This window comes from Podarcis pityusensis (genome assembly GCF_964106645.2).
Source record: "Podarcis pityusensis genome assembly, chromosome: 6".
Taxonomy (NCBI): Eukaryota; Metazoa; Chordata; class Lepidosauria; order Squamata; family Lacertidae; genus Podarcis; species Podarcis pityusensis.
The window spans coordinates 19,844,420-19,859,604 of NC_138030.1; the positions used below are offsets into that span (position 1 = coordinate 19,844,420).

The 15,185-nt window shown below is 40.7% G+C and overlaps 1 protein-coding gene across 4 annotated transcripts in view; it reads right to left on the minus strand.

Moving 5' to 3' along the window:
* Positions 1 to 15,185, minus strand: part of ARFGEF2 (ARF guanine nucleotide exchange factor 2) — a 50,745-nt gene that overhangs the window by 19,234 nt on the left and 16,326 nt on the right. For 3 of the 4 annotated variants that reach the window (XR_013987909.1, XM_081010981.1, XM_081010983.1), the window contains exons 7-21: positions 13,828 to 13,899; positions 13,356 to 13,519; positions 11,932 to 12,062; positions 10,739 to 10,973; positions 10,419 to 10,518; positions 9,271 to 9,410; positions 8,550 to 8,658; positions 7,461 to 7,662; positions 6,494 to 6,605; positions 5,842 to 6,047; positions 4,344 to 4,428; positions 4,074 to 4,245; positions 1,927 to 2,078; positions 1,443 to 1,571; positions 495 to 653 (exon numbers count right to left, since the gene is read on the minus strand). Coding sequence is in view for 3 of the 4 variants with exons in the window: in XM_081010981.1 (XP_080867107.1) it covers positions 495 to 653; positions 1,443 to 1,571; positions 1,927 to 2,078; positions 4,074 to 4,245; positions 4,344 to 4,428; positions 5,842 to 6,047; positions 6,494 to 6,605; positions 7,461 to 7,662; positions 8,550 to 8,658; positions 9,271 to 9,410; positions 10,419 to 10,518; positions 10,739 to 10,973; positions 11,932 to 12,062; positions 13,356 to 13,519; positions 13,828 to 13,899 (2,168 nt within the window). In the remaining variant the exon portion in view is untranslated. The remainder of the gene's footprint in view (positions 1 to 494; positions 654 to 1,442; positions 1,572 to 1,926; positions 2,079 to 4,073; positions 4,246 to 4,343; positions 4,429 to 5,841; positions 6,048 to 6,493; positions 6,606 to 7,460; positions 7,663 to 8,549; positions 8,659 to 9,270; positions 9,411 to 10,418; positions 10,519 to 10,738; positions 10,974 to 11,931; positions 12,063 to 13,355; positions 13,520 to 13,827; positions 13,900 to 15,185) is intronic. The other variant, XM_081010982.1, reaches the window with a different exon arrangement.

Here is a 15,185-nt window from a genome sequence, read left to right on the forward strand (position 1 = left end):
AAGGAACCTCAAACCCCCATATCCCAGAAAAGTTGATGCTGTCTTGAAATTCACTTTTCCTAGGCTTGGCAATGAGAAGGGCATGTTCACAGAATTGCTTTGTGTATTTTAGCAGTGGAGAACGTCTAGCTCTCCTTAGGCCCAGCGAGACTGTTTTCCCCAAGCCACGCCCACCCCATACATGTTGTCATACATTATGTCAAGTGTGCGGCAGAGAAAGACACAGCTTCAAAGGAACCATCTAGAATATCAGAATGCAATTCCAATTGCTCTTTGGCAAGCAGGACTCTTATTTGGCACTGTTAAAATTTGGTGCCAAATGCAAGCCCCACTGGGATTGGTTCCTCATATAAATGCAATGAGAGGTTTTCTGCATCAATTCTGAGACTACAGAAATGCATGAATACGTAGAACCTGTATCAGCAGATCAGTCAGATACAGCAACACTTCTTCAAAATTGACAGCACACAGCAAAGGCGCACGTGCTTTCTTACCTCATGCCAGGAATTTCCAAGGTAGTTGCCATCAGTGTGGGCCACTGTAATGAGGGTCTTAATTGTATCTATGTTTTTCTGCTTCATTTCTGTGATGCTGGAGCTGGCAGTCAACAAGGAAAAGCGGGCAAGTGCCTGCACATAAGCATCTCGTTCAAGCTAAAATGTAAGAAGGAAAATTCAGAAGCAGAAATAAACCATGGTAAAAGACAGGCATGTTGCATTCCTCACCCCCACTAAAAACATGTATCTCAGGAAATAAGCACATGGAGTGAAGATGGCATGTTACTCAGTGATGGCATGTGACTAACTTGGATATGGCTCCAGACAAGAAAGAGTTCTGTGGATGGAATAATCTTTTAAAGCAGGTGAAAAGGGAATAGGGTGGATATTCTGCAGTGTTTTCTAAACATCAAAATCTCTGAAGCACCCTGAAGATTTCTAGTTCAGTGCATTTTGGAGAGATCTTGCTTTGGCTCAAACAAGCCCCAAATCTGACAGAAGGCTTTGGTTCCTGGGTTGAGGATTCATACAGCTCTTTTTGCACACCCCTACTACATACAGCAGGGACGCGGGTGGCGCTGTGGGTTAAACCACAGAGCCTAGGACTTGCCGATCAGAAGGTCGGTGGTTCAAATCCCCGCGATGGGGTGAGCTCCCATTGCTCGGTCCCTGCTCCTGCCAACCTAGCAGTTTGAAAGCACATCAAAGTGCAAGTAGATAAATAGGTACCACTCTGGTGGGAAGGTAAATGGCGTTTCTGTGCGCTGCTCTGGTTCACCAGAAGCGGCTTAGTCATGCTGGCCACATGACCCAGAAGCTGTACGCCGGCTCCCTCGGCCAATAAAGCGAGATGAGCACTGCAACCCCAGAGTCGGCCATGACTGGACCCAATGGTCAGAGGTCCCTTTACCTTTACTACATACAGCAAGCCTACTCTATACCAACCTGCATGCCAAAAATGCAGGCTATTCGGATGGCACAGCGTATTCCTTCCAAGCATAATGATGCAACTTCAGTGTCATCACAGTTCTGAAGACCCACGCTATAAGCAGCCAGTAATGGAGTCCACACAAGCTATTAAAAAACGGATGGGGAGAGGAAGAAGGGGGAGGCTTTAGTCAATTTGGCTTTTTTAACCCAACTATATTTTGCCCCAGAAAGTTATTTAATGTAGACATAACTCAAGTAAAAAAGGAACTGTTGTACATCATGTGACATAGACCAGGAACATTACAATATTTTCGACATTCTTGACTATCTTCTGACTGTACCTTCTCCCCTCTGTTATTTCACACATGTTAAGTCTATCACTGCACAGCCCCGCAAACCCGCTGTTTCTTAAATGAATGCTGTGCAAATATGGTCCCAAGACAGAAGGATGCTTAGGAAGTCTGACTTCTGGTCTCCATAACTTCAGTTCCATACTCACTTTGAACATGGGCCTGACATGATCCAGGTGAGTTGCACTAGTAAAAGGTGCCTTTGCATGGCTCACTGCCTCCATTAGAGCTTTAGCTGTCTTTGCCATTTGCTCCATCTCCAGGTTGTACAACAACCTTCGCTGCTTCTCACTGGCTACATCTAAAAAAAACAAAACCCAAACCCCCCACAAAGCTGCGTTAAGTATCTTTTGGCACACCTACGCCACATTCCAGACAAATCAAGAGTATGTAGTCTTTAAAAAACAAATCCTTCTTCCCATATTAAATACTAAGGATATAATAAATCCATTTTCATTATTATACCGAGGATATAATAAATTCATTTTCATTAAGTTTCTGCTTCACTTCCCAGAAAAGACCAATCTAAATCATACATTTCATACTCAGACCGTATCATTCCTTCAGAACCTCTCAGTTTCAGTTAAACATTTTAACAATTATACTGTTACTCCTTGATGAAGTCATGATGTTTACCAGTGCTGATTCAACCTTATCTGCCATTTTAGAAGTGGCAAATGACCCACTATTCAAGTTGTGTTACTCTGGCTGGCCCCAAGCAGGTGTAGCAAGAAAAGAAGGCTTTTGGTGCTGCTTCATTTTGACCTTTTTTACCCTGTTGCAGAAGTGGGGAAAAGAACTGACACAATTGCTTTGTTCCCTCAGGTAAATGTGAAGAAATCCTGCAGGGTTTGAGTGAGCAACGGTTGCTGTCAGTGTTGTTCTGCTGCCACAGCTCCCAGTACAGCTTTTTGAAGGAGGTAACAGAGGACTGTTACCAATGTTCACTTAGACCCAGCCATACGTAATATGCTTTACTGTTACTACCATTACTGCTTTATCTGGGTCGTGATGGGAGGAGGGGGTGCAGAAAAAGACATCCCCAAGGGAACGGAGACACTTGATGGGGTATTTTGTGGAAAGTTTTGTTGGGAGTTTTTGCCTTTATTGTTATTTTTTGTATCTTAATTTTTATGTGGAAATTGTTCAGTTTGGTTATGTAGTTTTGATGTGTTTTATTTATTTTTATGACTATTTTGCTATGTTTGTAACTATGTAAATCTTTTCATATTTTAGCCGCCTTGAGCATTGTTTTAACTGTGGAAAGGCGGCATACAAATAAAATGATGATGATGATGATGATGATGTGGGAAGAATGACCACTCGGTGACTACAGTTTTCTTAAGCCCAGCCCTTAGGAATCACTTCACCCAGCAGGGTGGGCAGCTTAACATGCCAGTGAAGCTTTCCTCTGAGGCAGCCACAAGAATCTCATTCCCCTCATCTGAGCCTCCTCAACTGAGCTTTGCATTAAGAAGAGATCATCTGTTTTAAGCAGCTATATTCCTGTACTTTCTCTTTCCTGTGGCAGTGGTTTGACTTTTAGGCTGCAATCCTACATACATGCACCTGGGAGCAAGTCCTCTTGGACTCAGTGGGACTTACTACTGAGTAGATAAGTACAGGAGCATGCTGTTTATCTCATTTCAATCTTCTACAGACAGCATGAAGTAAAAGGACTTTATATGTCAGCTTGAAACAATCTCCCACCTAACTCCACCAGGTAAACAGAGGTGTGCTGGGGAACATTCAGCGAACACAGAATCATAGGCCTGGAACAAGCCTGGTGTCCTCCAGATGTTTGGAACAACAACTGCAACCAGCCCCAGTCAGGATGGTCAATAGGCATGGTGGGATGATGGGAGTTGTAGTCCAAAATTTTTGAAGGGGAATTTGGGGCAGGAAAGGAAGCCTGCAAAGTCTAAAGAACCTGCTCCAATGCAAGGTCAGCCAGACCAGCAACAGACTATTTCCCTCTTGTTTCCACAACATCTGGAACCAGCTCCTCCTCCAAGAAGCCCAGACTGGCAGCATATGAGTTAAGACTATTTCACCCTCACAACAACTTTCTGAGGCAGCTGTGGCTAAAAGATACACTGGCCCAAAGTGAGCTGAGTGATGACAGAGCAAGGATCTGAAACCAGGCTTCCTTAGGCCATATCCTCTGTCCACCATACCGCCTTGGTTATTCTAAGTATCTTCTGCGCCAACAATAGGAAGTTAGCAAGTTGAACAATGAAAACATACTAAACCAAAAGCCTAGGATTATTGAGGGTTCAGGGTTAAAACATCATACTTGGCTTAGTAGATTTTGGTGTGATTGCATATTCTTTCGCGTCCTTCATTGCAATTTTCTTCCCTTCTATTTCATCATAGATAGTAGATAAATACTCTTCTGGAAGGTCTTTGCTGTCATTGATTCCACGATTCATTTTTATATATTGCTCTTTTGTCATCTTATTCTTCACCTGTTATGGCAAAACAGTCAAAAGCTGGTAAAGAAGTTTTGAGTTACGTAGAAGCCCATTTGCAACCATTCTGTATCATTATATAGATACACACATACCTGGGGACTGTGCAAGTCTGTTGTCAACATTATAATAGAATATGCTAGAACGTAAGCTGTGTCGGCACTAGCAAACAGAATTTGACTGGAAAAGAAAGAAAATCAGGTTTTTAGAATCCTAGGGTATTGTTATTATCATCTCTTCATGTGTGCATTTTCAAAACACCATTAGAAACTCTATTATAGCATTTCCTACTGAAATGTAGACGCTGTTCATTGAGCTGTGACTATAGACTGCTCTGGAGTCCATAACAATTTGGCAAAATATCAACAGGGAACTGCCAAGTAGGACAATTATCACTATGTTCATCCAGAAAATAGCTATGCTTGCAGAATATCTAGCACTGGGAACCAGCAGCCAGATTCTTCCTGAGCTCTTCCAAATCCACTGCCTCCCCAGTGATCAAGGGTCAAACCAGATGTAGTGCCATTAAGGCAATTACTGATTGTATGAATGGCTTTTTTTAAAAAAGAAGATAATTCAGGTGCGGTACCCCTTACCAGTTTTCCATCAGAAAAAATGGTCATTGTCCTGACCTTACAGAAATGAGAGCAAGGAACATGATTTGTCTGTCTCTGAATTTTGTGTTTCAGCATTCTCTGTGCACCCTTGCCCTGTCTGAGGCCTAATCACTGACCTTGATTGTTCTGAAACACTGGAAATAATGTCAGTCAGGAAAAAATGAGTACCTTGAGGCGAGGCAGGCAGAAAAGAAACAATTAGTTTTAAATTTATTTTTAGGCCTAGAGTTTTGAGGATGGAGAAAAAAATGCTTTGTTTTTATGATATTCAATTATCTTATTGCACAAATTCCCAGTAAGAGTGTGGGAATCGGAGAAAATGCTTTAAATCTACTATATTTTTCTACTGTTTTTAATATCATTTTTTACTGGAACTGAAACATAATGTTCATGATGTAAGTGTATGTGTGTAAATAATAAAGAGCCTTAAACATTCCTACTGGATACGTGACTTAAGCTATGTCAGGAAGAAGTGAACTTATTCTGTGTAAGGTGGTCCTGTCTGAAGTATTCATCAAATCCGGCTTCCGGTTGGTTTCTTTCAAAGTTGCTGCCAAGTTCTAATTGATTGGGGAGGGGGGAAATTCTCATATATAATAAAAACAAGGTGTTGAGGATGCTAAAAGTTAGGAGTCCCCCAAGCCCCGATGCAATGCCTGGAATATACGGCCACTAACCCCAGAATAGCAACATCAGCTTATGAATCAGTTCTCCCTTAGGTACAGATACACTTCCCTAATTTTTTTAGGATTCTATGGTCTGGCAACAGAAAGGTTTTGCTTTTATAATATGTCAGCCATATCCTATTTTTTAATAATATGGTATTCTATGCATGGTATTCTACAAATTGCTTTTGCTTGATGAGCTGGATGAGTAAGGCTACCTGGCTCGTCTTACTAAACTATATCTTCTCCCAACCGCTGCTTCCAAAAATGCACTCATTTCTATTATGATTTGCCAATATCTTTCAAGTTACCCTTGGTTGCATTCAATATATCTAGCAGCAAACTTTTCCATTAGTCTATCAATCTTCTGAGCTTCACCAGGTAACCGAAATCCTTCCAGAAATATGCGTAAAGCAGAGACAAAGTCTTTTCCGCAGAAATCAAGTAGGTCTACGTAGGCGTACATCACCTCCTTGTTAAACTTGTTACTGTCCCCCAGAAAGTCTCCCACCTGGCTCTAACAGAAAACAAAGCAAAGAAAGAAAGAAAGAAAGAAAGAAAGAAAGAAAGAAAGAAAGAAAGAAAGAGAAATGTATGAAATATTGTAAAGGTGGCGACTTTGATAATTTCCCCTCTTACAATCCAAATATATTACATTACAAAATCATCATGTTTCACCATCACGTTCACTTTATGTTGTGAACTGCCCTGTGATCTCTGAATGAAAGGCATATACAAATTTAATTAATTATAATGAAGTGATTAAGGACATTTGTCACTCTATTAAGTAGCATTAGCTGTCAATCTGCTTATCAATGCCTGGTCCCGAAACGCCGCCAAAAGCCTCATTAGTGTGATATTTACACACTCACGTCCCCACACGGAAACAGCTGTGAAAAGCATGTATGTGTATAGCATTAACAAAAGCGTGTAATTTTTGAACAATGTAATATTCAGCCTTACAGAACTCAGGCGCTCTTCTTGGTGCAGAAACTGTGCTATGTCTTCTGCTGTTACTCCAAGCATTCCCTGTTCCTGCAAATACTGCAGTCCTCTCTTGGACTTTTTATTAAACCTATAGTTTAGAGACAGGACAAGGAGGAAAAGGATATATCAATCTGATGCAGAAAAACAGCCTCCTGGACTCTCAAACACTGACAGAAAATATCAGAAAACAATTAGGTTTAGCATAATTGTTATTAGTTTTATTATATTTTGACTTCCCTTGCAGCCCTAGCAGGCCCCTTTCTAAAATGTACAGTTAAAAACTTATGAACTACAAACCAGAGTTAAACCTGAACTGGCAATCCCAGAACTTCATACAGAAATATACTGACAGCACTGTATAATTTTAAGGGATATTAATGGCTAATGTAGCCACAAAAAACCAGAAAGCAGGTGTTCCTTTTAAAGGGAGTTTTACAAGTTGTAAGAATGGACAAAACAATTGGGAAGGAGTTACTGATTTTAACATATTGCTCAGTTGGATGGAATTGGCTCAGTAGGCACAGAAGTGTTAAATCAACCAAACAGAAATGTTTAACAATCTTTGTTGAACATTTATATATTTCCTAAAATGTATGCACTGCTTCATTTTGTAAGCCGCTCCAGGGTTTTTTCAAATATAAAATCATAAAATCTGGAAAAAAATTACAGTACATTAAAAGATACAAGAAGTTAAAATACTAAAACGGATTAAAATTCACATTTGCATTCTTACGTATTCTGAAAAATGGGAAATTTACTGAATGAACACAAATGCCAAACACTCAATGCAATAAATTATTTGGCATCAATCTGAAGTTCAACTCTTGTCGATTGCTTGGTACCAGCTTACTTTTAATATGCACAGCAAATAAAGCAGTAAAAAGTTAAAAAGTTCAATTAGAAAAGCCATTTTAAAGCTATTTTAGCAATGGGTTCAACTCACAGTTCAATCCCGTGCTCAATTATCTCTTTTTGTTGCTTGATCACCTCAAATTGTTCAGGATCATCAGGGACAGCAGTCTGGGTGCCAACACTTCCAACTCCAGAGGAGACTGTTGAATCTAAGGAGCTTGCACTACTTCTTCTTCCCCCAATATCTAAACATTTGACTTCCCCCATTTCATGTTCTGAAGGCTTGTCTGGACCTGCATGTAAGAAAAGGGACGTAAACACATATTCCAAAATAATGCGTAAGTAAAAGCAAATGGACGGACACTCACACCAGCCTTGTGGTCTTAGACACAGCTCAAGAGGTCAGCCAATACACCCAGCCACTATCTTCCAAGTTTCCTACCAGTTCAGAAGTTGTCTTCCTGCAGGGAGTATTGAGGTACTCTGAATCTGACCCAGAGACCATTCTGGGCAAAGCATGCCCACCTGTCAGTCAGCTGACGTCATATGACATCATGCATGGACACCTGTGATCTCCAATCCAAGCATTACGTGCCAAGACTGGAGATAAGTGATCTCAATCCTAGGCACCACAGTGCAAAGATTGGAGATAAAACACAGTAGCCCCACGGCACTAGGATCAGATATAGACCTCTACCAGTTGCCAGGGGCTGAGATTCGTACTACCTGAAGTTGTATGATTGACATGGGTTGCCATGCCCATCTGTCAAAAATGGCCCACAGGGGGCAGGCCAGTTTCCCACCTCTGATCTAGATAAAGAGCCACAGTTGCTCAAGCACAAAGGGATCTTTCATCTTGATAATCCATGAGAGCAAGTGGGGAGGGTGCTATTGCGTTCAGGGCTGCTTGTGGGCTTCCAATAAGCAGCTGGTGGGAATGGGATGCTGGATTTTGGCCTGATCAAGGAGGGCTCTTCTTATGTTCTTAATTATTCACTGGCAATCCCCCGATATTAAAAAGTCACAAAACTTGCACCAGCAAATTCTAATTCTCTGATAATACAAGGTCTAAAATAAGAAGCCGGCTTTAGGTAACATGTACGAAGCCACAAATCATTTCACTCCGGCTTCCAGCTATTTTAAGTAGGGTTTTGGATACAGAAAAGGATTGATTTCTCACCAACGCTGGCCTGATGGTTGGGGTTCACATATAGGTCTTTGCTCCATTCTACCATGCACTTTAATATAGAGACCAAACATTCAAGACCTTTCTTCCGTAGGCTTAGTTCCTGTGCGCAAAATATGTGGAGAAAGAACAATTACGATGTAAACAGGTCGAGATCTTTGGAACCTCAGAATATTAAAAACAAAAAACAAAAAAAAGCCATAGCCTTTCAGCTATTTGGGGCCTAAGTTGTTTTTGCCTTTAAATGCTACTGCAAAGACTTGGAATTTGGTTTGGGAACCAACCAATAACTCAGGCTTCCTCAAACTCGGCCCTCCAGATGTTTTGAGACTACAATTCCCATCATCCCTGACCACTGGCCCTGCTAGCTAGGGATCATGGGAGTTGTAGGCCAAAAACATCTGGAGGGCCGAGTTAGAGGAAGCTTGCGATAACCGATGCAGCTTTTTAAAAATTGAGATTATGCGAGCTCTAAATGGAAACCCAACCAGTAATCTGGCTGCTGCATTTTGGACCAGTTTCTGAGTTATCTTCAAGGGCATTGCTTTACACTTCTACTCAAGTTTGGCTCCATGTTCGATTGTCATGAAACTAAGTGCACTCCTAAACTCTTTGCGAGCAAATGGACAAGTGGATGGAATACATACAAGATACTAATACAAGGCTGCCAATATACTTAACTGAACACAGTGGGAATTGCACGGATGGGTCTTACCTGCAGCGGTGTCATGCCTAACTCATGTCCACTCCTTCCCTGGGCAATTTTAGATAAGTCATTTACTAGCCGTTCAAAAATATTAGCAGCATTCAAATCACAGTCATAGTTCACATATATGTCCACCACACACTGAGCATCTAAAACAAAACAAAACAAAAATTAGATTATGAAAATTGAGTTGTCTGGGAAGAATGTATGCAGACAACAGACTATTGTGACAGGATTCCCCCCCCCCCCCATTTAATACCTATGAAACGAACTGGGGAAAAGGGTGAGGAAGGGATAATGCAAGCCATTGTTTGCATTATTATATCAGAACTGGATTACATTTTCTGAACTATTTCCCCCACATCAAAAAAGGCCCGCACTAGTAGCAAAAAGCAAGACTAGGGCTGTGCATATGCACTGGTGGGAGAGCCAGGCTTGCTCCGATGGTGCATCGGTGCAACTCTGACCTTGTCACACAATGCCCCATGCCTGCCACATCCAGCAATTTTGGAGTCAGGAAGGAAGCTCCACCCCACCCCACCAGCCACTGCTGGAAGGCAGGAAATACTCAGTTGGCATCCAAACCCCTTGAAGACCCCTTTTTCCACCACTTCTTTGTCTCTATATTCCAAACGTCTCCAGTGTCTGCCCTTTGGCTAAACTGGACATGAGAGAGTCCCTGCATAGCCAGAAAGCACAGTGGATTGATTACCTTGAACCAGTCACCACCAGTGTTTAGCAGACTTCCCACTAGTTACGGGGATAAATACTGCAAAACACTTAGCACAGTGAAAGACACTACATTAGCTGCTTTTATTCCCTCCTGCTCCACCTGACATTTTCACAGGGCTACTGTACTTCTCATTCCCTCTTGTTTCTCCTGGGCTCCACCAACCTCATAGTGTCTTAGCAACTACGTTTGTGAAATACTTCAGGTACACACTCTGGGGTCACATTCCAACGATTCCAACAAAAAAGTGCCCAGACTAATATTTTTAGTGTGTATGGTGTTTGTGGATGTGTTGCCTCATGGCACTCTAGATATATTTATTTTGTTATTACTTCTATACAGTATGCCTATACTTACTTCTTCTATTCATTCTTGATATTCTAAACAAGCAGAAAAGGAAAATTTCTTGATGATGTTATAAAATTACCTGCAGAAATTCTAGTCAAGGTCTGAATTACCATCCATTTGTGCTCAAAGGAACTGGAAGAGGTTTCTAAAATGTTCAAGAAGATCTCTTTGAAAAATACCTGTTGAATACAAATAGGAAAAGTAGGAGCAAGGTCTGTAACCCAGGCGTACATTCAAGGATATCGTTAAAAATTCTGAACACACACCCACACATTCAAATACAGAACATACCGGGTTGATTCGTGATCCATATACAAGACAGTTTCATATTACTACTGAACTGAACTTAAGGAGAGTATCAAGCATTTGAAGCAAGAGGAAAAAACAAAACCTTCTTACCTCAATCTGCATTTTCAAATGGGTCTTAAAGTTTGAGAGAAGGGTGAGGAAGATGGCAAGGGAGAGCTCGAAGACGTCAGGAACGGAGGATACTCCATTTTTAGATAATGCTACACAGAGGTATTGCTTGATTGCATTTATAAACATTTCATGTGTCCTGAAGACCGGACCAGCATTTTGCAAAACTGAAAGCAACAGCTGGAGAGACACTATTTTAGAGCGTAGTTCATGGGATCTAAAAATAGTAAGCAGAAGAACAGAGTCAAAACAATATCTTGTTATAAGCTCTTCGTATGTTATAAGAGTAAAAGTTGCCCTACATGATGTCCTCCAGATCTCACGGACTCCAATTCCAGTCAGACCTAACCAACATAGCCAAGGGTCAGGAGTGATGTTAGTGGCAGTGCATAGAATCGGGCCGGGTGTATGTGTGTAGAGGATGCAACATTGACTATAGAGCTTGTCTGATGTACTAAAACATTTGATTGTCTTTCAATGTTCACGAGAGAGTAGTTTTAAGATGATTTCACCACACTTAACAAAGAAGCTAACCTTTAACCTTTCCTTTCCTTTGTAATAAAACACACACTCACACACCCTGGACAGCATTGCATGCTAACAATGCTTGAGGGTCACTTAGTTCCACTAAAGGCATCAAACTTTATCATGCCCTTTACAGATCCTGAATCCCTTTGAACCTTCATTCATTTCCCAGCAGAAGAAATACAGCAATTTCTGTCAGCCAGAATCATATCACAGCCCTGAGCCTTCTGGCATCTCTACAACTTACATTTCACTCTCTCTCTCAGACACACACAAATCTTAATTGACAGCAAATGTACAAATCAAGTAGTGAACCTATACCAAAGTTAGTATCCCCCTGCTGCAGAGGAGAGAATAATATGTTTTGTGTCTCTTTGAAGTCAAGGCATGCAGCTGTTCCCTTGGGCATGTCTCAGAATTCAGACGTGGTCCAGCAATCATGGATCACTTTAGAAAAACATGACTTAGCAGTTTCATAAATGAGGAAGGTTTACACCCAAGATAAGTAATGCTACAATATACTATACACCAAAGCAACCATACATGCAGCTTGATAGCTAATTAAATTATGAATGCATTTTGAACTGTGTTACTTCAGGTCTCATTCTGGATAGTGTACAAATCAATAAATGTAATATTTTCTTTTTTACTTGGGATCTGGAGGCCCATCACCAAGCGGTTTCATCGAAAGCTTGCACAATGACCGAAACACAAGGAAGGCATCCTTCTGAAGGATATGGGAGAATCTGGCAGCTGCCTGAGGTCCAGGTACATCAGTTTCCTAGACAAAGAAACAAAAGAATTAGTTTTGATTCAGCCACAAACACATATGAACAAGTAGCATTTGAATTACACTTATGTTTTGTTGAGATCAATTTTAAAAAGGAAATAAAAGTCTTGCTCAGATGTAATGCTGCACCATGATTATGGGATCAAGCCTGTGTAAGCCTTGGGCTTGTGCACTCCCCTCTGGCATGGGTGCAAGTCTTGAGTTCTGAGGCATGCACTTCAAATTAAGCACAGCTTATTATGATGTCTGGACTCAGACAAACACTGATAAATCTTAATTATGGTTTCTTGAAACACAGCTACCTTCAAACCATAGTTTATGAAGCTGTTTCCCCCCAACTATTAACTAACTCTTCTAAAAAGAAGAAGCAGATGCTTCTGATCGTATTGCCATGCCAAAAGAGGAAAGAGGTGCATAAGTCCATGGCTCACGCAGGCTCAGTCTCATAATATTCAACCAAGGTCTAGCGTTACATTCAAATGCAGTTGTTCGAATAGAAGGAAAACTGTGTATAATGTCAGATTTGGTTACATTCAGCACAACAGCCCCCTGCAAAATAAACTGCACGTAGAAAACAATTAAGCCTTTACCATTCCACTACAGAAGGGCTACAGCTCAGTAGAACACATGGTCTGCTTGCAGAAGGTCGTATGTTCAACCCCTGGCTTCTCCAGATAGGCCTGGAAAGTTGCTATTTGTCACTGCACATAAAACTGAGGTAGATTGACTAAAGGTCCTACTTTGTCTCAAGCAGCTTTTTTTTATTTTGCAGCCCTGTTATAAAGTAAGGCTTTGCTTTCAAGAACAAGACTGAATAAGGATTGTCATATAAGTGTCATATTATATTAAGCTTCATACTATACTTAATGATGATATGTACCCAAATCACATTTCTATGGAAAATCTATTAAAGTACAGTGGTACCTCGGGTTACATACGCTTCAGGTTACATACGCTTCAGGTTACAGACTCCGCTAACCCAGAAATATTGCTTCAGGTTAAGAACTTTGCTTCAGGATGAGAACAGAAATTGTGCTCTGGCGGCGTGGCAGCAGCAGGAGGCCCCATTAGCTAAAGTGGTGCTTCAGGTTAAGAACAGTTTCAGGTTAAGTACGGACCTCCGGAACGAATTAAGTACTTAACCCGAGGTACCACTGTAGTGGGGATATGTCCTTTCACACATTTTGGTATGTGAGTATCCTGTGGTCCAACTGATCTCCTACCAAATACTCTCAGAATGTTAGGAGCTTTGCATTACGTTTACTGTACACTTAAATCTCTTACCAGATTATCCGTGGAGGAGACAGACTGTCTATCATCGGGAATTCCATTTGCTTGTGTGTTTTCATTAATACCACCAGGAGAGGCAGGAACTGCACTTGCCAAGTCAGATAAAATCCTAACCGATTCAGGAAGAGACGGCTTTTTCATTTCTTCTTCTAAAGAAGCTGCAGGAGGGGAGGAAATGCAGTATTTTTTTTATAAACAGCATCCTCGATATATAATCTCATTCACACCAGCTAAAAGAAAGGGGGGAAAGTATTGCTAAATGATTAGATAGTACTTATCCTATCTTATATATGGGAGATTAGTAGATATAGAATCCTATCGGTGGCAAGTCACTAACGCTACTCCTGCACAGAACTCTAATATACTTTTCTCGGGATTTGTAGTCTTGGAGGAAAGGTTTTAAGAATGAGTCAATCTCTTAGTGAAGGGATGAAGAAAGACAGAGACTTCCCCAAAGAAATTTTACCTCTAACTGCAGATGTCACCACATCCTCCAAGATTCCTTTAACAATTTCTTTGCCTTCATCAGTTTCTTCTTCTGATAAAACATATATCAATAAGTCATTTGAAAAATGTTGCGATTTAGCCTTCTCTTTTAAAAGATGGTTTCAACAATTTACATAAGATCAGAGATTAGGTTTAGTGTGTGTGTGTGTGTGTGTGTGTGTGTGTACACATACACACACAGAGAGCACAAGCCCTGGTTAGGAAAAGCTGATTAGAGATATTTAGACTTATTTCACACAGGAGCCTAAAGCTGTTTGACATTTACAGCAAGCTTGCTATGGGAACGTATGGACAGAACTATAGAGTTTCCAATGGGAAACTCTACACAGCAGCCGATTCCAGCAGGTCTGTTGTCACCACCAATTAACTGATTGGCACTGACAGCAAGCTTGACTTGCCAAGGAACTATCAAAAGCATTTTAAGGCTTCCAAATGTTCCTTGCAAATGCATCTTCACCTGGACACAGGACATCAGGTGGCTGTGGGGAAAACTGCCTCATGGGCCAAACTGAGACCTGAGCCAGGCCTTGACAGAGCCTCTCTACATAGCAGGAAGTCAGTTCACTAGATAAGCATGTTATATTTTGAGCTAGATCTTAGGGGGAAATTGATTCTGCTCTGTGCTCCTCTTTTAAGGATGGCTAAGCTCCAGTGGTTCTTAGCTATTATGGAAGTCACCTGAAAAACCATTTTGATCAAGCTGTTCACAAGGCTGAAGAATCAAGTAACACAGTATGGTAACATTGCTATGTTAGAGAATGCTTTGTGGAACACCAAGGCACTTGGACTCACCTGGTGTCAGTTTCAAAGGCTAAAACTGTGTTTGTATCAGTAAAATAGGGCTACAATGGCTATTAAACAAGTCCCACCACTGTAGAATTTTTACTTCCCAATGAAAGACACATGGGAACAAATATTTGGGATTCAGAGTACTTACTTCAGTCATCCTAGAAAAAAATATCAGTTTTGGTGCAGTCAATTATTAAATTGGGCCAATATGTCAATCATTTCCTAGAATATCTGTCAAATGGATGATATCTGAAAGAACTTATATTTGATGCCAAACACAATACTTTCTGCTATATACACTTTTTAAAATAAATGTTGGCAATTAGAATCCAATAAAAAAAGAGATAACGTTCAAGATTTTGAGCTAGGAAGTGAGATCTATTAGCAGATGACAAACTACTTATTATACTTCAGCCAACAAGAAATAGGAATCAAAATAGAAGATTTTACATTTTAATAGAGAGATTATCAGGATTAATATTACCGATATGTGAAAATATTGTTTTTATCTTAACACAATTAGCTTGG